At 38.6% G+C, this 21,787-nt stretch overlaps 1 protein-coding gene across 4 annotated transcripts in view; it reads left to right on the plus strand.

Moving 5' to 3' along the window:
* The window catches only part of LOC126483988 (GATOR complex protein WDR59), a 292,472-nt gene that overhangs the window by 8,392 nt on the left and 262,293 nt on the right, over window positions 1-21,787 (plus strand). For all 4 annotated transcript variants that reach the window (XM_050107289.1, XM_050107291.1, XM_050107292.1 and 1 more), the window contains exon 2: window positions 1,409-1,458. In XM_050107289.1, coding sequence (XP_049963246.1) covers window positions 1,409-1,458 — 50 coding nt within the window. The remainder of the gene's footprint in view (window positions 1-1,408; window positions 1,459-21,787) is intronic.

Raw genomic sequence — 21,787 nt, forward strand, 5'->3', positions numbered from 1 at the left:
GTGCAACAAGTCTTCCACTGATTTAGTGGGTGTTTGAATATCTTATGTGGTTCAAAGTAAACTTCCTGTCAGTAAATCTGAAGAAGTCTTGCCCCAACAACTTCTATGCTAAACACAGAATCCCACAAGATATGTATGTAGTACACTTAGGTCAGCAGTTAAAAAGTGTTTACTGCTGTACTGTTCCGAATTCTTGTCCAACTGGAAACATAATTTCCTCTACTTGCTTTGGTTACTTGCATTATATTATGCATTATGGTATTGTATTTGGGGTAATTTATTAAAGTGAAAGAAAATTTTCTGTCTCAAGGAAAAAGTCATCCAACAACCTCCTGTTGTACACTTCAGTACAATTTCCCAATACATTTATCCATCATACCATTTGATCAATTCAACAATTGGGGGTGTATGCACTATGAAAATAATGAAATGACCCATGATTACAACACAGGAACAAAATCTGATTTGCATTATGCTTCAGTTATTCCCAGAAAGGTTTAAAATACACTGATATAAAAAGTGTTTAACTTAATACCATGTAATTTTGAATTTTTACCATATAGTTATGTGCTCTTAAAAATATAAAGATGTGTTTAATTGGTAAGACCAGTAATTTTTTAAAAGAGACGGACAGAGTGTTTTTACTCTAGGATTTTAAAAAGAATGGAAAATAAAAAACAGTCCTTGAAATATTTGAAATATTATGTCAGTACTTTCTTACATTTTCTGTCTAATTGAAACATTTCTACTTTGACATGTTCCTCACACTGGCATAAGAGACATGGAAATGAACCATTACAATAAGTAAATGCAATACAAATAAATTGTAAAACCACTCTAGTTGCTCTGTAGAGCTTTATTTAGCCCACTACCAGATCCGACTTTTCCATTAAGGCATTTTTCAAGAGGTTCTGAAAACTACCATGTATATAGGATTGATGTTCATATGTTTAAAATACACATATAAATATTTATCACAGTTTTCAGAACCACTTGAAAATGTCTTAATAGAAGAGCTTAAACTGGTAATGGACTAAAATAAACTCTACAGAGCAACTGGAGTGCTTTTATGTTAATTAAAGAAACAGTTGTGGAGCACATGGAGAAATAACAAATAAATTGATTGACTGTAGAGCATGACTTTATTATATGGAATCGTTCTAGTGATCGTATACAAGTGTGTTTCATAAAGTGCATTGTGTGCCAAACTTGAGGTTACATTAAGCATGCGTTCATAAGGACAACTGAATTTACTGTTGCTTCTGTTATTATAGACAGTATACAGAAAGTCAGCTTGTAGCTACAATATCAGCAATTATTATATAGGCATTCCTTTTTTCTCCTGTCTATTTAAAAATGTTGGACTTTTATATATTTTGCTTTATCTCTCTGTTGATTATTGTTTCAGGCGAGTGCAATGGCTGTAGACTGGACAGGAGTTTATGTTTTGTTGGCAGGGTAAGTGCTGCAGATACAGCAGTAGACTTCATTTGAAAGCACCCATTCCTTTAAAATGATCGAAGTTGCGTTTAATGCATGCGCACCCATATACCTGAAAATGGCACTCCCTAGTATTTCCTATAAGCCAACTTCAAGTTGATCTTATTGCACAGTTAAACTTGCCACTTTAATCAACTGGACAAGCAAAGTAAATGTAATTTCAGCATTCTCAGGGAGATTTTGCAAAATTAAAAAGATTCACTTGTGTGCAAACATAAATCCACAGCAGTGATTGAAGCAGTAAAAGCTAGTGTCAATACCTCTTTTGTATGCTTAGTGTCCATAGTTGTTATGCAAACACACAATTCATTCATATCTAGTAAATGCAACTACCGCAGAACATTTGTCATTCTATGTCTTTGATTTAAAGAGTAACACCCATCGTCAGTGGTCTGAACAAAGGGGGGTGTAACAGTGCCTTTTCTTTCTTTTGTATCTAAAAAGTTAGTTATTTAGGCTACTGAAACAAGTCTCTGTTACTTATTGTCAATCCTTGTTTTTCACCCTTGTTGGTAACTTACTTTTATATTTGTTTTTTCCTTGGACCTGCCATTGTTGCTTGTATGCTTTTTACTTTCTTTCTTACCAAATCATCACATTTTCATCTCTGTAAATTTTGAAGATACTGATACAAATCTTGTAAAACACACTCGTGTAACATTTATGGTATTGCCCTTTTTTTTTGACACCATATTCCTAATCTCTGGCTTTGTAACAATATTATAAAAAGTTACTGCTCGCCATATAGTGGAGATGCTGAGTCACTGATTGGCACAACAAACAAACTGTCACAAATAAAGCTTTTGGGTATTAAGGCCTTCGTCACACACACACCCACCCACACACACACACACACACACACACACACACACACACATATTTGTCCATTGTGTTACATGTAAAATCAGATCTTGCACTTACATGTAGATCTACTTTCTCATACATTCAAGAGAGTTATGTATGTTAATTGACATACACATGGTCTGTAGGTCAAGGATTGGCAGAAATATGTGATAGAAGCAACAGTTGTGCTGCATATATTATTAAAATTGTTGTATCATCATATAAGCTCAGAATGAAAAGAGATGAGGCATTTAGAGTTGCTGTTATGTTCTTCAGTGCCAAGACTGGTTTGATGCATCTCTTCATGCTACTCTGTCATCTTGAAGCCTCTTCATAACTACTGCAACCCACATCTGTGTGAGCACCCCTTACTGTAGCAATGCCTTTTACTCCCTCTACAATTCTGCCCCCCCCCCCCCCCCCTCCCCCTACAGTTGCCCCACACTGATTAACTCTGTGTTGCCTCCGACTTTCTCTGATCAACCCATACCTTCTTGTAATCAAGTTTTGCCATAAATCTCTTTCCTCCACAGTTTGATTAATTACTTCTTTATTAGTTTCCTGATCTACACATCTAATTTTCAGAATCCTTCTGTAGCATCTTGTTTCAAAAGCTTCTGTTCTCTTCTTGCCTGTGCTGTATATCTTTTTTCACTTCCTCACAAGGCTGCACTCCAAACAGATACTTCCAGAAGAGACTTCCTGGTATGTAAATTCTTGTCAAATGTTAAATTATATCTCTTTTCAGAAAATAGAGTAAAAATGCTAGTTTTATACAAACCCAGCGAACCTAGCTGACAAACCCGGCATTGCCCAGGTATTAATTTTGAAAATTTTCTATTGGAAACAAAAACAAAAAATGAACTGTTTTTGTAACAAAGTATCAAAAAAATTTCATATCTAAATATTTGTGAAAATGCGGTTTGAAATTATGAAAGAGCCATGCAAACAAAAATACATAATATACAAATGTATAAGTACAGTAACCATATTAAGTAACATGATCCTGGACAGTTTCTGTATGCTGGATGCAGCTGCTTCACATGTCTGCAATAGGATTAGTAAGCATCTTTATGGCAGTGCCTCTTCATTGCTGTGTAGACGGCTGCTGTTTTTATCTACAGCCATTTGTACTTCACAGTTGAAACTGTGGAAAATACTGATAGGTGTTTGTTATTTCTGTAAGTTGACCCTTCTGTAGGAATGTCTTAGTAGTAAAGAACAAATGTATTAAGACTTCATGCATGAGGAAGCAATTTTTCATGTAGCGCAGTATTTATGATGTCACACCTCTTGCTCTGTGTGTTGTGCAATGGTGTATTTGTTTCGGTACGTTCAGCAGTATATGTGGATACTGCCTGAAAAATATATTGCAGATAGAGTTAGTAACAAAGGAGTAAAGATGAAGTATGCTTTGGCAGCTTTACATGCATCTTAGTGTTTATAACATCATATCTCATTTATCACAGTGTTAATGGTGTCATATCTCCGGATCTACATCTGCATCTACATCTATACTCTGCAAACCATTGTGAGATGCATGACAGAGGGCACGTCCCGTTGCACCAGTTATAAGGGTTTCTTCCTTTTCCATTTGCATATAGAGTGCAGGAAGAATGATGTTTGAATTCCACTGTCTGTGCAGTAATTATTCTAATCCTATTCTCTTGACCCCTATGTAAGCAATATGTAGGGGATTGTAGTATATTCCTAGAGTCACCATTTAAACCTGGTTCTTGAAACTTTATTAATAGACTTTCTCGAGATAGTTTATGTCTATCTTCAAGAGTCTTCCAGTTCAGTTCCTTCTGTGTCTTTATGACACTCTCCCAAGGATTAAACAAACCTGTGACCATTCGTGCTGCCCTTCTCTGTATATGTTCAATATCAGCTGGTAGTCCTATTTGGTGTGGGTCCCATACACTTGAGCAATAATCTAGGGTAAATCGCTTGAGTTATTCATAAACCATCTCCTGATTGCAGTTTCCCAGTGTTCTACCAATAAACTGAAGTCTACCATCTGCTTTACTCTTGACCGAGGCTATGTGATCATTCCACTTCATATCCCTACAGTGTGTTACACCCAGGTATTTGTGTAAGTTGGCTGATTCCAACAGTAACTCATTGACATTATAGTCATAGTATTCTTTGTTTTTCATTTTATGGAGTGCACAGTTTTACTTTTCTGAACATTTAAAGCAAGTTTCCAATCTTTGCACCTCTTTGAAATCTTGTCAGTATCTGACAGAATATTTATCTATCTCCTTTCAGACATTACTTCATCACAGATAACTGCATCATCTGCAAAAAGCCTGAGGTTACTATTAATATTGTGTGCAAGGTGATTAATATACAACATGAACAGCAAAGGTTCCAAAACACTTCCCCGGCGTAGACCCAAAGTTACTTCTACATCTGGTGACGAAAATCTGTTAAAGACAACATGCTGTCCTCCCTACCAAAAAGTCCTCAAGCCAGTCACAAATTTCACTTGATATTCCTTATGATAGAACTTCTGACAGTATGTGTAGATGTGGTAGTGAGTCAATGTGTCATGCAGTGATATATTTTGTAGGTACATTCAGAGGCATACGTGGATACTGTCTCCAAAATGTGTTGAGAATAGAGTTATAGAAAAGAAGTAATAAATGTAGACATCATGCATAATGAGGCAATTGTTTGCGCATCACATTGTTTATGATGTCATATCCCCTGAACTATGTTAGGTAGGTGGTTCTTAAGCCCATAATGATTGTTGCCTGACAGTTAAGCATACATGTACCACGTTTGGATGAACTCTCTCCACTGGTTTCAGAGATGATGTGACACACACACACACACACACACACACACACACACACACACACACACACATTCTGAGCAATATTTATTTATTTATTTATTTATACGTCAAGTTCCGTAGGAGCAAATCCGTGAGCAAGGTTAATTTATTTATTTACACGTCAAGTTCCATAGGACCAAATTGAGGAGCAAATCCCCAAGGTCACAGAACATGTCAGTAAATGAAATTACAACATAAAAGTGATAACAGATAAAAATAAATGTTTATGAACCAAAAACAAGTCAGTCCATAAGTTTAAGTTAACGTAAGCAACAATACAACAAGAATCAGCTTAATTTTTAAAGGAGCTCCTCAACAGAATAGAAGGAGTGACCCATGAGGAAACTCTTCAGTTTCGATTTGAAAGTGCGTGCATTACTGCTAAGATTTTTGAATTCTTGTGGTAGCTTATTGAAAATGGATGCAGCAGGATACTGCACACCTTTCTGCACAACAGTTAAGGAAGTCCGATCCAAATGCAGGTTTGATTTGTGCCCAGTATTAACTGAGTGAAATCTGCTTATTCTTGGGAATGAGCTAATATTGTTTACAAGAAATGACAGTAAGGAATATATATATTGAGAGGCCAATGTCAAAATACCCAGACTCGTGAACAGGGGTCGACAAGAGGTGCGTGAACTTTACAGCACTTAGTGCCCGAACCGTCCATTTCTGAGCCAAAAATATCCTTTTAGAATTGGAAGAGTTACCCCAAAATATAATACCATATGATGTAAGCAAATGAAAATAAGCAAAGCAGACAAATTTTTGTGTCGAATGATCTCTTACTTCAGATACCGTGGGAATTGTAAAAATGGCAGCATTAAGTCTCTGAATAAGATCCTGAACGTGGGCTTTCTATGACAGTTTACTATCTATCTGAACACACTCTGAAATTAAAACGTCAGGTTTTGTTGAATTGTGAGTTAGAAACTGTAAAAACTGAGTCTTACTGTGATTTAGCGTAAGTTTATTTTCTACAAGCCATGAACGTAGGTTGTGAACTGCACTATTTGAAACTGAGCCAATGTTGCACACAACATCCTTTACTACCAAGCTAGTGTCATCAGCAAACAGAAATATTTTAGAATTACCCTTAATATTAGAGGGCATATCATTTATGTAAATAAGGAACAGGAATGGCCCCAACACTGATCCCTGGGGCACCCTCCCACTTAATCGTACCCCACTCACACTGCAGATCACATCCATGTGAATAATGACCTTTTGCTGTATGTTGCTTAAGTAAGAGGTGAACCAATTGTGAGCTACTCCCCGTATTCCATAATGGTCCAACTTCTGGAGCAATATTTTGTGATCAACACAATTAAATGCCTTAGCTAAATCAAAAAATCTGCGTAATGTTTGAAGCCTTTTGTTTAACCCATCCAGTACCTCACAGAGAAAAGAGAATATAGCATTTTCAGTTGTTAAACGACATCTAAAGCCGAACTGTACATTTGACAGCAAATTGTGTGATATAAAATGATCAATTATCCTTACATGCATAGCCTTTTCAATAACTTTAGCAAACACTGATGGCATAGAAATAGGTCTAAAATTATCTACATTATCCCTTTCTCCCTTTTTATTAAGTGGCTTTACTACTGAGTACTTTAAATCATTCAGGAAACTGACCATTCCTAAAGGAAAATTTACAAATGTGGCTAAATACAGGGCTAACATATGCAGAACAGTACTTTAATATTCTGCTAGGAACTCGATCATAACCATGAGAGTCCTTAGTCTTCAGTGATTTAATTATTGACTCAATCACACTCTTGTCTGTCTCACAGAAGAGTATTTCAGACATCAGTCTTGGAAAGGCATTTGCCAAGAAAGTTATATGATTCCCTTCAGAAACTAAATTTTTATTTAATTCACCAGCAATGCTCAGAAAATGGTTGTTAAATACTGTACATATATCTGATTTATCAGTAACAGAAATATTTTTACTGCGAATTGACTATATCGTCGACCTTGTGCTGCTGACCAGACACTTCCTTCACAGCGATCATATGGTTTTAATTTTATCCTGTGAATTAGCTGCTGTATTTGCATACCACATACTCTTTGCTTTCCTAATAACATTTTTAAGCACTTTACAATACTGTTTGTAATGGGCTACTGAAGCTTGATTGTGACTACTTCTAACATTTTGATATAATTCCAACTTTGTTCTACATGATATCCTTATCCCACTAGTCAGCCACCTGGGCTGCCTATTACTGCTAGTATTCTGTTTAGAACATTCTAATGGAAAGCAACTCTCAAAGAGCATGAGATGTGTTAAGGAAAGCCTTATATTTATCATCTATGTTATCGGCACTATGAACATCCTGCCGCTCTTGTTCCTTGATAAGGTTTCAAAAACTCTCTATTGCTGTTGGATTAACTTTCCTACATAGTTTGTAATTAAATGTGACATTTGTTTGAGTACTAAAGCCTAAAAACAATTTGTGCATCATGGTCTGAAAGGCCATTCACCCTTTTACTAACAGAATGCCTTTCAAGTAATGAAGAATGAATAAAAACATCGTCAACAGCTGTACTACTGTTCCCCTGCACACTAGTGGGAAGAAACACAGTCTGGATCAGATCATATGAGTTATGAGATCTACCGACATCCTTTTTCTTGCACCATCATATACAAAATTTATATTGAAGTCACCACATATAACTAACTTCTGATTCTTCCTATAAAGTGAATCAAGAACCCTCTCTAGCTTGAGCAGAAATGCTCTGAAGTCAGAGTTAGGGGACCTGTAAACAACAACAGTAAGAAGTTTAGTTTCACTAAATTCAATTGCCCCTGCACAACATTCAAATATCTGTTCAGTGTAGTACCGTGATATGTCTATGGACTCAAATGGAATACTGTTTTTTATGTACATAACCATTCCCCCACCCCACAAGGAACTCCTTGAAAAACAGTCAGCTAATCTATATCCGGGTAAAGAAAGCCTCTGAATTGTCAAATTATTTAAGTGGTGCTCTGCTATATCAATAATTTCAGGGTCAACATCTATCAGCAGTTCATTAACTTTATCTCTAATACCTCCTATATTATGATGAAATATGCTAATTCCTTCTCTACTTGGAAACATTACATCCTGTGAAGGTAAGCCCTTAGTTAAAGGGACTTCCTTTAAGCAGGTTTACCTATCAGCTGACTTCAATCTAAAAAAGGTGCAGCTCTAACACCAACTACTACATGAATTTTTCCATGAGTGATCCCACCACCACCACCCACTATACTGACACTTATTAGCTTTGCCACCTAAGGTGGCACAGTGTTTAGCACACTGCACTCATATTTGGGAGGACGACAGCTCAAACCCGCATCTGGCAATCCTGATTAATGCAGGGATGGTTCATTTGAAGGGACACGGCCAACTTCCTTCCGCATTCTTCCCTAATCCGATGGGACCCCACTGTTTGGCCCCCTCCCCCAACTCAACCAATTGCGCTTTCTCCCTCCCTCCCTCCCTCCCTCCCTCCCTCCCTCCCTCCCTCCCTCCCTCCCTCCCTCCCTTTGGAAACTCAAATCTCCAGAAAGATTGGATGCACCACATTACTCAAATTTTATGTAGCATGGCAAAGTACAATTTTAATGTATTGTGAAATCTTAACATTCTGTGTACCTTATTGTATTTACACCTTCATAACAATATCTAATTAATTTAATAGGTGTCACTTAGTACACCCATTCTCCATTGTAGTGTTAACAGTAGGCAGGAACAGTTATAACGTCAAGTTTAACAAATATATTTCAGAACGGCACAACACATATAAGTCACAGAGTAAGTTGACAAGCAAGACATGTGTACATGTTAGCATTCGAATGAGCACTGAGTCCCAGCCTAGCGGCCGCTGCTCGGCTGGCCGCTTAGGTGGCGCAGCTGCTGCATGGCTGGCAGACAGCGCCGCACGTAGAGGACGCGCGTAATTGCGCCGTGGCGCTTTGAATGATCGGCGAGTCACAACAGGAACATTGTGATAAGTTATTTGTAGATGCTATTAGTGAAATTTTTTGTGTCAAAAGACTAAAATGGATGATAATTTTCTGAATAACTTGCATGCGCCTTGTCATAGTATGATTAATAAAGAAAAAAAATATAGCAGCTTAATAATTGCTAGCATTACTGCTATAGCACACAAACTTCTAATCACAATTACTATTTCAGTATTCCAAGACTTGTTTGTTTTGTGTGCCAGAACTTGGATTTTGATGTATGTAGCTTCATTTTAATTGTGAACAGTTTCATAAAATGAGACTTCTTGTAGTAAATTGAGGAAATAAAAGAAACATGCAGACATGTTTTAAAACATTTGTAGTTGATAATTTAGCACCTGATACACTGATAAGTTTTCTGTAATGATAGTAATATGTGCTGTTGAACAAAGAAATTAGAAGAAGAAGAAGAAAATTTTGAGAAAGCAAATGCAAGTAAGTTGTCTGGGTATACACAACATGGAAATAAAGAGAACATAAGAAACAGGTATTGCCAAATTGAAGCCTGGATAACAGAATTGGTAAGAGCATTGCCCATGAAATGCACTGGTCCAGATTTCAGTGTGGCTCAGAGTTTTAATACATGAAGAAGTTTCAATGAAGTAATGCTGAAGAAAGATTTTAAAAAGTTAGAAATGCAGTATGAGGAAAGGTATAAAAAAAAATAAGTTTTGAACAAAAACTTGTAGGTATTTTACAGTCCTTAGCTGTAGTTCTTTTTTTTTATTTTATAGAGGTCCTCGAAAAATCCAGCATTGCCACAAGTCTTGGAAATCAGGGTATTTCAAATGTATCAGGGAATTCAGGAAAATTTGAAAAAAACACAGGAAAAATCTCATTTTTTGCCTCAGTAGATGAAATGGTTTGTTTACTGAGATGTCATGTATCGCCACTGGCTGGGAACAGCTGAGTACGTGCACCACTTCCCTACTCCCTCATTCCTTTTTTTTTAATTTATAGAGGTCCTCGAAAAATCCAGCATTGCCACAAGTCTTGGAAATCAGGGTATTTCAAATGTATCAGGGAATTCAGGAAAATTTGAAAAAACACAGGAAAAATCTCATTTTTTGCCTCAGTAGATGAAATGGTTTGTTTACTGAGATGTCATGCATCGCCACTGGCTGGGAACAGCTGAGTACGTGCACCACTTCCCTACTCCCTCATTCCTACTGATTCTCTTCTTCCTACCACTCCCCTAAGCTTGCAGTCACTGCTGCCGCGACTTCTTGCCATTAGCCTAGCAGCTGCTAATTAGAGGCAGGGAGGCGTATGGGGTTGTTTGTATGGATCTGATTCTCTGGGACTGTAGATGCAGCGGTTGGAGATGATGGTGATGTACGTAAGGGTTCTGTCTGAGTGATTTTGTGAATGTCTGCGTGCGCGCTCATTTTCTGACAAAGGCTGTGGCCGAAATTTTAGTTGTGAGAACGTGATTGTCGTTTCTGCATACCTCTCTGTGGCTCAGCGATCATCTTGCTACCTGTTCTCATTATTATTTATTCTCAGAGTATTCACAAGAGTTATCTGTTGCATGGATTGATCATTATGGTGTCATTTCATCGACGTGATGTTTGTGACACCACACAAACGGATTTCCGCAACGGACCAAAACCGCAGGCCATTTCTCTGGGTGTAACTAACAGATCGGGCCTGTCAATCTGAAGGCCACTGTTTCCCATAAACATGCAGGCCCTGCCCTTCAGATCTAGTCTCACCGATCAGCACGCAGGCTGGATCTGTTTGTGTGTGGCGTAATGCGGCACATTTTCGTGATTTATCCATGGATCCAGGATTGTGGTGCTCCTCAGCAGGCCAGAGGCGCAGGCGGTGGATTTCAGGAATTGCAACTATCTCAATGCAAGTTCATTGTACAGTGTGGCGTTTTATGGACATTTGATTTATTCTATTACATTTTGACACTTTTATTAGAAATTGAGGACGATAAGAAGAAGAAAATTGTGGCAGTCACTGGTGGTTTGTACACTATATACTCATATATTTCTTGAAAGAAAAATCTCACAGTACCTGTAAAATAATAGACATAACACAATGGATAGTAACTGAAAATAACGAACATAGTAGTACCACCTGTAGTGTTGGTTTACACAACTCTTCCCCGCCTTATACACTTCTTTCAAGAGACCTACTTTTTTCTGAGGTTATTTCTGAGATCAGTGAAGGTATTTTCAAATGTGTCTTGCAACTCCAACGAAACACATATTTTTGTCACCAAATATGTTTCGTTTTTATTGAAATAAAATAACAGCAGTGGACTTAATGGAATACCATTTGGTTTGCTTTCTCCATCTAAAAACAGTTCATTACAAAAGACGTTGATATTAGTACTTAAGATTTTTGCTCACATCAGAAAATGCCATCTGTGTGCAAATTTTTTTTTTTTATATTTCCTCATTTGGCACCATTGTTTCTTGTACCATAGCTTCAAAGATGGATTTAAAATACCTTCAGTTATTATGAAGCAGCTATGGGCTATATTATCAAACAAATGAATTTTTCCTGAAACTTCATCTCAAATTTTGTAGGTTAGTTTCTATAACAGCACTGTGATCCACAGATGGAGTACTGTCCAGAAATTTTTCAACCATCTCTTTGTACATCCTATTTTTTACATTCTTCGTGTAATGTTCATGTGTCAGTTTTCACAAACCAGATACACATTGTCTCCTTACTAACTGATGTGTCGACAGAAGTGCCGACACAGTGTTATTTTGAGGGGGCCGATAGGCACGCTATCTAACGCAGACGGGCGTGAAGTCTGGAACAGGATAACTATTGAATGGTAGCAAGAAAAGTACGTAGCTGCTTTATACTTAACTTTAATGACTCCTTGTGATACATCTCTCTTGACTATACAAATGCGACTCGTAAGATACATGCACTGTTACAATTGGCACCTTGCTAGGTCGTAGCCATGGACTTAGCAGAAGGCTATTCTAACTGTCTCTCGGCAAATGAGAGGAAGGCTTCGTCCGTATTGTCGCTAGCAATGTCGTCCTTACAACTGGGGCGAGTGCTCTATCGTATCTCGAGACCTGCCTTGTGGTGGCGCTAGGTCTGCGATCACACAGTGGCGACACGCGGGTCCGACACGTACTAAATGGACCGCGGCCGATTTAAGCTACCACCTAGCAAGTGTGGTGTCTGGCGGTGACACCAAACTAACATCCTAATGCACTTGCAGTTGTGACAGAATCCTGAAACAGTTGTTTATTAAATGAGGAAATATGGTTAATTTAGGTCAAAAGTTAATGAAAAATCACATTTTCGGAATAAAAACAAACACTTAATTTCTTAACTTATCTTATTGCATTGCGAAGCAACACTAATTCTCGTTCAGCAGCCTTCAAAGACTTAAAAAAATTACATCATTCTGTTACGTAAGTCTACAGTTACTCATATAACACGGTAGATAAGAAAATATTGTGCTATCACTTGCCAGAATCTCATTTTGAGAACTTGGACCATTTCTAAGGCATGAGGGTTCTGTGAATACTTTATTCTCACAGTCTCAAGGTTGAGCCTCCACACACACACAGGCAGGAGAGGCAGGTATCAAAGAATCCACCAGAAATTTCCTTGGCTTGTCAGGAAAATCTGTTTTTGTGTGGCATCTCACCTTTGAAGGTGCACCAGCTTTTAATTGTTGCATGAGTGATTTCAGTAAACAAATTTTCGTCCATAGTCATATGGCAGTGTTCTAATTGTATATCATGGAGAAACCAAGCAAGGTGAAATTCAATGCTGAATGGCTCAATGACTGAAATTTTGAGGGTATCAAGGCCCACAATACATCAGAATTGCATATTGCACAGTAAGCAGCAAGTCTTTTGCTCTCAGCAGCATAGGGAATATGGCCGTAATCAGCCATGTGGAAGGAGCTAAGCATTCCAATGCATTTGCGGCAGTCAAGAATACTGTGGACATTTGTCTTTTTCATCAGTCCTCAGTAAGTGAAGTGTTACAACTGTTACCTGATGCATAGGCTCTTACACATCATCTCACTGACCTTAATGGGATTTTATTTTCAATGAGTGCATTATTTTTTCACTCTGCTGTTTTGGTTCTGCGTTAGGCCATTAACAGGGTATTCCAACAATGCTTTGAAACGTAAGCGAGGAGAACCAAAATGTCAGGTGAGCTGGAAAACCTTGCCAACAGAGTGGTGCTGAAAGGTGACCGATAGACTTTGCCATTTTGAACATATCGTCGCACAGCTTTATGTAACATATCCTTTTCTAATAACAACTTTTTATGCTCATTATGAAAACTTGCCACCAGTTTTTCATGGAAGATGGAGAATCGGGAAGGTACACCTCACCCCATGCTTTCCTGATGTTCCTGTTCTTATTGCTTTGTCTTTAGACGAAGGGGTTGATTTTGTTAATCCCTTGTTCACCACGCCTGTATTCTGAAACTAGACATATCCATATATTGACAACCACTATTTTCCCCCTGATAGTGCAGACCTGCCGACTGTCCTGATTTAGGCGGGAGCCTCCTGATTTTCAGCTTTTTCTCCTGCATCCTGATAATTTCATTATTTCTCCCAATTCTTAGCTAATGATCATCAAACCTAAGACAATTGTCTTGAAAACCCATCATTTTGGTTTTGGGCTGATTTTGGAGAGTGTTTTTACTGTTAGTCCTTTTAATCAATGTACTTCTCAGAGTTTGTAGAAATCACGAAGTCTCTTGTGACATGCCATAGATTGTACTTTTTCCTCTTTCCTGCACACTTTATAGAATGTATACTCATATTGTCCAGTTTTGTGCTCTATTTGGGCTTGCTTTTGTCTTTTTTCACTGTGCCAGTGCTGCCAAGTTGGTGGTTTTCTCACTAAATCTGGTGGTTTTGAGTACCCGTCTAGTGGCTAGTGGAAATTATGGTAGATTTTAATCATATTATAGTGGTTCTGTGCGAAAATTACTTTTAAAAATCACTTGATCCACTAAAAATACAGAGAATAGCACTGTTTTATTTATTAAGGTCAATTAGCTCGTCCCATTTCGAATCCCAAAGAAAGCAAGTGTTGACAGGTGTGAAAATTACCAAACTATCAGTTTAATGAATCATGGCTGCAAAATACTAACACGAATTCTTTCCAGACGAATGTAAAAACTTGTAGAAGCCGACCTTGGGGAAGATCAGTTTGGATTCTGCAGAAATGTTGGAACACGTGAGGCAATACTGATGCTATGACTTATCTTAGAAGATAGATTAAGGAAAGACAAACCTACATTTCTAGCATTTGTAGACTTGGAGAAAGCTTTTGACAATGTTCACTGGAATACTATCTTTCAAATTCTGAAGGTGGCAGGTGTGAAATACAGGGAGCGACAAAGCTATTTGCAGTTTGTGCAGAAACCAGATGGAAGTTATATGAGTCGAGGGGCATGAAAGGGAAGCTGGTTGGGAAGGGAGTGAGACAGGGTTGTAGCTTATCCGTGATGTTATTCAATCTGTATATTGAGCAAGCAATAAAGGAAACAAAGGATGCCAAGTAGTTAAGACAAGAAGAGAATAGAAGCTTTCAAAATGTGGTGCTATAGAAGAATGCTGAAAATTAGATTGGTAGATATTAGATTGGTAGATATTAATAATGAATAGGAAAATAGGAATGCGGGTAAGCTACTACAAACAGCATAGTGAACGCATTATTGTGGCCAAGATAGATACGAAGCCCACACCTACTACAGTAGTACAAGTTTATATGCCAACTAGCTCTGCAGATGACGAAGAAATTGAAGAAATGTATGATGAAATAAAAGAAATTATTCAGATTGTGAAGGGAGACGAAAATTTAATAGTCATGGGTGACTGGAATTCGAGTGTAGGAAAAGGGAGAGAAGGAAACATAGTAGGTGAATATGGATTGGGGGACAGAAATGAAAGAGGAAGCCGCCTGGTAGAATTTTGCACAGAGCACAACATAATCATAACTAACACTTGGTTTAAGAATCATGAAAGAAGGTTGTATACATGGAAGAACCCTGGAGATACTAAAAGGTTTCAGATAGATTATATAATGGTAAGACAGAGATTTAGGAACCAGGTTTTAAATTGTAAGACATTTCCAGGGGCAGATGTGGACTCTGACCACAATCTATTGGTTATGACCTGTAGATTAAAACTGAAGAAACTGCAAAAAGGTGGGAATTTAAGGAGATGGGACCTGGATAAACTAAAAGAACCAGAGGTTGTACAGAGATTCAGGGAGAGCATAAGGGAGCAATTGACAGGAATGGGGGAAATAAATACAGTAGAAGAAGAATGGGTAGCTTTGAGGGATGAAGTAGTGAAGGCAGCAGGGGATCAAATAGGTAAAAAGACGAGGGCTAGTAGAAATCCTTGGGTAACTGAAGAAATATTGAATTTAATTGATGAAAGGAGAAAATATAAAAATGCAGTAAGTGAAACAGGCAAAAAGGAATACAAACGTCTCAAAAATGAGATCGACAGGAAGTGCAAAATGGCTAAGCAGGGATGGCTAGAGGACAAATGTAAGGATGTAGAGGCCTATCTCACTAGGGGTAAGATAGATACCGCCTACAGGAAAATTAAAGAGACCTTTGGAGATAAGAGAACGACTTGTATGAATATCAAGAGCTCAGAGGGAAACCCAGTTCTAAGCAAAGAAGGGAAAGCAGAAAGGTGGAAGGAGTATATAGAGGGTCTATACAAGGGCGATGTACTTGAGGACAATATTATGGAAATGGAAGAGGATGTAGATGAAGATGAAATGGGAGATATGATACTGCGTGAAGAGTTTGACAGAGCACTGAAAGACCTGAGTCGAAACAAGGCCCCCGGAGTAGACAATATTCCATTGGAACTACTGACGGCCGTGGGAGAGCCAGTCCTGACAAAACTCTACCATCTGGTGAGCAAGATGTATGAAACAGGCGAAATACCCTCAGACTTCAAGAAGAATATAATAATTCCAATCCCAAAGAAAGCAGGTGTTGACAGATGTGAAAATTACCGAACTATCAGCTTAATAAGTCACAGCTGCAAAATACTAACACGAATTCTTTACAGACGAATGGAAAAACTAGTAGAAGCCAACCTCGGGGAAGATCAGTTTGGATTCCGTAGAAACACTGGAACACGTGAGGCAATACTGATCTTACGACTTATCTTAGAAGAAAGATTAAGGAAAGGCAAACCTACGTTTCTAGCATTTGTAGACTTAGAGAAAGCTTTTGACAATGTTGACTGGAATACTCTCTTTCAAATTCTAAAGGTGGCAGGGGTAAAATACAGGGAGCGAAAGGCTATTTACAATTTGTACAGAAACCAAATGGCAGTTATAAGAGTCGAGGGACATGAAAGGGAAGCAGTGGTTGGGAAGGGAGTAAGACAGGGTTGTAGCCTCTCCCCGATGTTGTTCAATCTGTATATTGAGCAAGCAGTAAAGGAAACAAAAGAAAAATTCGGAGTAGGTATTAAAATTCATGGAGAAGAAATAAAAACTTTGAGGTTCGCCGATGACATTGTAATTCTGTCAGATACAGCAAAGGCTTTGGAAGAGCAGTTGATTGGAATGGACAGTGTCTTGAAAGGAGGATATAAGATGAACATCAACAAAAGCAAAACAAGGATAATGGAATGTAGTCTAATTAAGTCGGGTGATGCTGAGGGAATTAGATTAGGAAATGAGGCACTTAAAGTAGTAAAGGAGTTTTGCTATTTGGGGAGCAAAATAACTGATGATGGTCGAAGTAGAGAGGATATAAAATGTAGGCTGGCAGTGGCAAGGAAAGCGTTTCTGAAGAAGAGAAATTTGTTAACATACAGTATTGATTTAAGTGTCAGGAAGTCATTTCTGAAAGTGTTCGTATGGAGTGTAGCCATGTATGGAAGTGAAACATGGACGATAAATAGTTTGGACAAGAAGAGAATAGAAGCTTTCGAAATGTGGTGCTACAGAAGAATGCTGAAGATTAGATGGGTAGATCACATAACTAATGAGGAGGTATTGAATAGGATTGGGGAGAAGAGAAGTTTGTGGCACAACTTGACCAGAAGAAGGGATCGGTTGGTAGGACATGTTCTGAGGCATCAAGGGATCACCAATTTAGTATTGGAGGGCAGCGTGGAGGGTAAAAATCGTAGAGGGAGACCAAGAGATGAATACACTAAGCAGATTCAGAAGGATGTAGGTTGCAGTAGGTACTGGGAGATGAAAAAGCTTGCACAGGATAGAGTAGCATGGAGAGCTGCATCAAACCAGTCTCAGGACTGAAGACCACAACAATAACAACAACAGATCACTTTACTAATGAGGAGGTACTGAATAGAATTGAGGAGAAGAGGAATTTGTGGTACAACTTGACTAGAAGAAGGGATCGGTTGGTAGGACATGTTCTGAGGCATCGAGGTATCATCAATTCAGTATTTGGAGGGAAGTGCGGAGGGTAAAAATTGTAGGGGGAGACCAAGGCATGAATACACTAAACAGATTCAGAAGGATGTAGGGTGCAGTAGTTACTCGGAGATGAAGAAGCTTGCACAGGGTATAGAAGCTTGGAGATCTGCATCAAATAATACTTCCCTTATCATTGAGAAATCTTTTTTCCCAGAATTTGACAAGTTCTATTACAGAGATATGAGCCTTAAGGCAAGGGGTTGGGAGCAGGGGTTGTGGTTGTGTAGGGATGGATGAGAATATTGTGTAGGTTCAGTGGGCAACAGAATACCACTGTTGGAAGGATAGTGGGTAGGACATTTCTCATTTCAGAACAAGACAAGAGGAATCAAAACCCTGGTGGAGAATATAATTCAATTGCTCCAGTCCTAGTGGTACTGTGTCTTGAGGGGAATGCTCCTCCATGGCCAGACAGTGATAGGAATTATGGCTTGTGAAGGCCTCAGTGAGATCCTCGGCACATTTTGAAAGGACTGCTCATCACTACAGATGCGACGGCCGTGGGTGGCTAGGATTTGTGGAAGGGACTTCTTGGTATGGATTGGGTGGCAGCTGTCAAAGTGGAGATATTGCTGGTGGTTGGTAGATTTGATATGGGTGGAGATACTGATGTGGAATCTTTGAGGTGGAGGTCAACATTGAGGAAGGTGGCTTCTTGTGTTGAGTATGACCAAGTGAAGAAAATGGGGGAGAAGGTGTTGAGGTTCTGGAGGAATGTGGATAGTGTGACCTCACCCTCAATCCAGATCATGAAGATGTCTTCAGTGAACCTGAACCAGGTGAAGGGTTTGGGATTCTGGTTGTTCAGGAAGGATTCCTCTAGATGGCCCATGAATAGTTTGGCATAGGATGGCTCCATGTGGATGCCCTTAGCCGTACTCCAGATCTGTTTATAGGTAGCACCTTCAAAGGGAAGTAATTGTGGATGAGGGTACAGTAGGTCCTGGTGACTGGGAAAGAGGTTGTTGGTTTGGAATCCATCAGGCATTGGGAAAGGTAGTGTCCAATAGCAGTAAGGCCATGGGCATTAGTGAAGCTACAACAACAACAACAACAGCAGCAGCAGCAACAGCAGCTCTTGAATTTATATCGCCTAAACATTTGTAGTACAAGATTTCTTTTATTACTCATGTGGATTACCTCCCACTTTTCTTTATTTATGGTCAATAGCTGCTTTTCACACCATAAAAAAGTGATGTTTCAAACCACCGGGAAAATGTTCAGTTTCTCACTAATTGAAAAAATTGGAATTCAGTGTTACAATTATTTACATCATTTACAATTTGCCAATTAATTGCACTGACCATATGAGTGACCTTTTCAGAAAAAATATTACTAAATAGCAGTATAGGAAAAAAATACAGCTCTGCAAGGACAATAATTGTCACAATTGTGGGAGAAATGGTCAAAAAACTTCCCAACCTAGTACCACAGTTGAACTGTGCTACAGATAACAGGTACAGAATTGACGTTTTGGGTAGTTCCAGTGTTTTTATTTGTATTTTTATTGCTATTATATAGCTTTTGCCATAAAAGAAAAGACTCACATCAATTGTCTTGGGACTACATTGAAAAAGAGCCACGATTTTTGATCTTTTGTACCTCCTGATTTTTTTAAACTTCATCTCCCGAGGTTTGGATTTTAAAGGTTGACAGGTATGCAGTTTCACAAGGGTCATGGCATCGTCGTATTTGAATATTTGATTGTTTTCAGGGTGCTGATACTTTCAGATCATGCTCCCTGTTTCTGGTGAGATAAGTGGGCATAATGAAGATGCTCCCTTGATGTTTGATAGGACTGGCGAATTGGGAAGCCCACAGTTGATGGTCAATTTGTCGACCTCCCAGCTATTGCAGCATGGTGTCACCTCCACCACTGCCACTAACACTGGGTCAACTAACAGTCGTATTCTCATCTCCACCACTGCCACTAATGCTGCATTGGCTAACAGTCATATTTCGAAGTACCTGATTCAGGATGATGTCACGAGGGCAGAAATATTGTGAACTTTGTGGGCTGTCGAAAATCATATGTCCTTTTCTACCACAGGAAAGCGGACTGCTTTGTTTCCAGTCATGTTCCCTAACAATAATGTAGCTAGTAAGATGCAGTTTGGGCGGACCAAGACATCATATAGTATTGTTCATGGGTTAGTTCCACACTTTTGAAAAAATATTTTTGAAGATCTTGAAGGGGGCATTTCTTTTACAATCTTATTTGATGTCGAGCCTTAACAAGGCGGCTGAGCTGCAGCAAATGGATATTGCTCTCAGATATTGGCACAAGTTAACAAACAAGTTGAAATGCATTATTTTTTCATCTGCGTTTTCAAGCCTTACCGCTGCTGTCGATATGATGTATGCTTTAAGATAGAAACTTCTGATCTGAATCTTACCAACATGCTTCAGGTAGCAGTGGGTGGGCCTAAAGTTCATTGGGTATTCTTGAAGGATTTGTGTCTCGATCTGAAGAGTACAGTGAGACAGTGCATAAACTTTTATTGATAGGGGATCTTGTGGCCTTCATCTGAGTTTCAAGAAAGCAACCTCAACGACTAACTGCAGCATTGCACCTTTTCTGAGATGAGTTTATAATATGTTGAAGAATTTACCTGAATGGCGAACTGATTACAAAAGATTTAATAAACTTAAAAATCTGCACTTCCCTAAAAAAATTTTCTGTATGCGCTGTCTGGAAAACGAGCACGCGACTGACCAGGTGTAAAAATTGTCTCCTTTCTAAAGATTTATGGGGACAAAGTAAAGGAGCACAAGATTAAAATAGATAGTTACAGCTGGTGAATGATGTTGAAGTACCTTGAAGATCCTCTGCTGCTGGCTAAACTATCCTTCTTTAGCTTTGTTTCAGGGCAGGTCATGCTCTTTTTTAGGGAATTACAGTGTGTGACCCCCATGGTACCATTCCTGGGCAATGCTTTGTCATTTCTTCTTGGTGATGTGATGTCCGTAGTTGTTAAGACTGAAGTATTATCTGCCGTGAAATCAGTGTGTGTGATATTAAACTTAATAGTAAAACTGGTCTGATTCGTGCAGTAGACATGAACTTAGGTCATGCTGTTCAATCTGTGTTCAGAAAAGTAAAAGTGTCTGTCAAAGACACTTTCAGTACTGAGTGCAGCAACTTTCTGGTTGAAATGTGCATAACCTCCTTCTAGAGTCACCTTTGAAGTACAGAATTTGTAGATACATAAGCTGTTGTGATCCAGTCGTCATAAATAACAGTCCAAAAACTAGCAAGGCTAGAATCTTGAATGTCGTGCAGAATTGGATAAGTGCTAATGACTGTGATAAAGTTGATAAAGAATTTGTGCAATTCCTTGGTAAGGAGGTATTTTTGGGACTCTGTGTGCAAACTACAAGAGGACTGAGATTAGAATTGATCACTTTTGAAGAGACTCATTGGATAGTGATACCTGTCAACATTTGTATAGCTTTCTTCGAAAGGTTCTCATTATGAGCCGTGATCAAGCCATTGTAGAGCAAGATTTTTCCATTAATAAAGAGTGTATGACAGTCAACCAAGAAACCGTCATTGGTAGCTATATGTTAAGTATATGATTGCCTGAAATTGGTTGATGGTGTCTTCAAGATTGACTTTAACAAGAGAATGATTCAGGACTATTGCAATGCCTGAGATCGGTATGATGAAGCTTTAAGGCAGAAGCAACATGAAGAAGGTGGAGAAGCTGAGAGAGCTAGATGGAAGCAAGTTAAAGAACTGGCGGCCAAAAAGTCATGGTTACTAGCCAAAAGAGCCACTGTACTTAGTGAAATTGATGAAGAGATTGCTTCTCTCACAAAGGAGTTTTGACTGAGTGTTATTATTTCACAGAGAAAAGTCATTAAATGTACGCCAGTGCTGTTCCTAATTTTTAAACTTTAATGTTACGTTAAACAACATAACTCTTTCATGTTTGTCTGGTCTGATATATTATCTTACCTGGAGAGTTCATAAATCCTATATGGTAGCATGAAGGTGTTACCAAAGTATGAAACCTAATGAAAAAGGTGACTGAAAAGACCTCTGTCTACATTTTGATGTTCAGTATGCCAGGCTTGGCAGGATATGAATACATGTTTTATACACTCTAGTTTGTGACCATTTTTTCCAAGTGT

The sequence above is a fragment of the Schistocerca serialis genome, chromosome 6 (genome assembly GCF_023864345.2).
Source record: "Schistocerca serialis cubense isolate TAMUIC-IGC-003099 chromosome 6, iqSchSeri2.2, whole genome shotgun sequence".
Classification (NCBI taxonomy): domain Eukaryota; kingdom Metazoa; phylum Arthropoda; class Insecta; order Orthoptera; family Acrididae; genus Schistocerca; species Schistocerca serialis.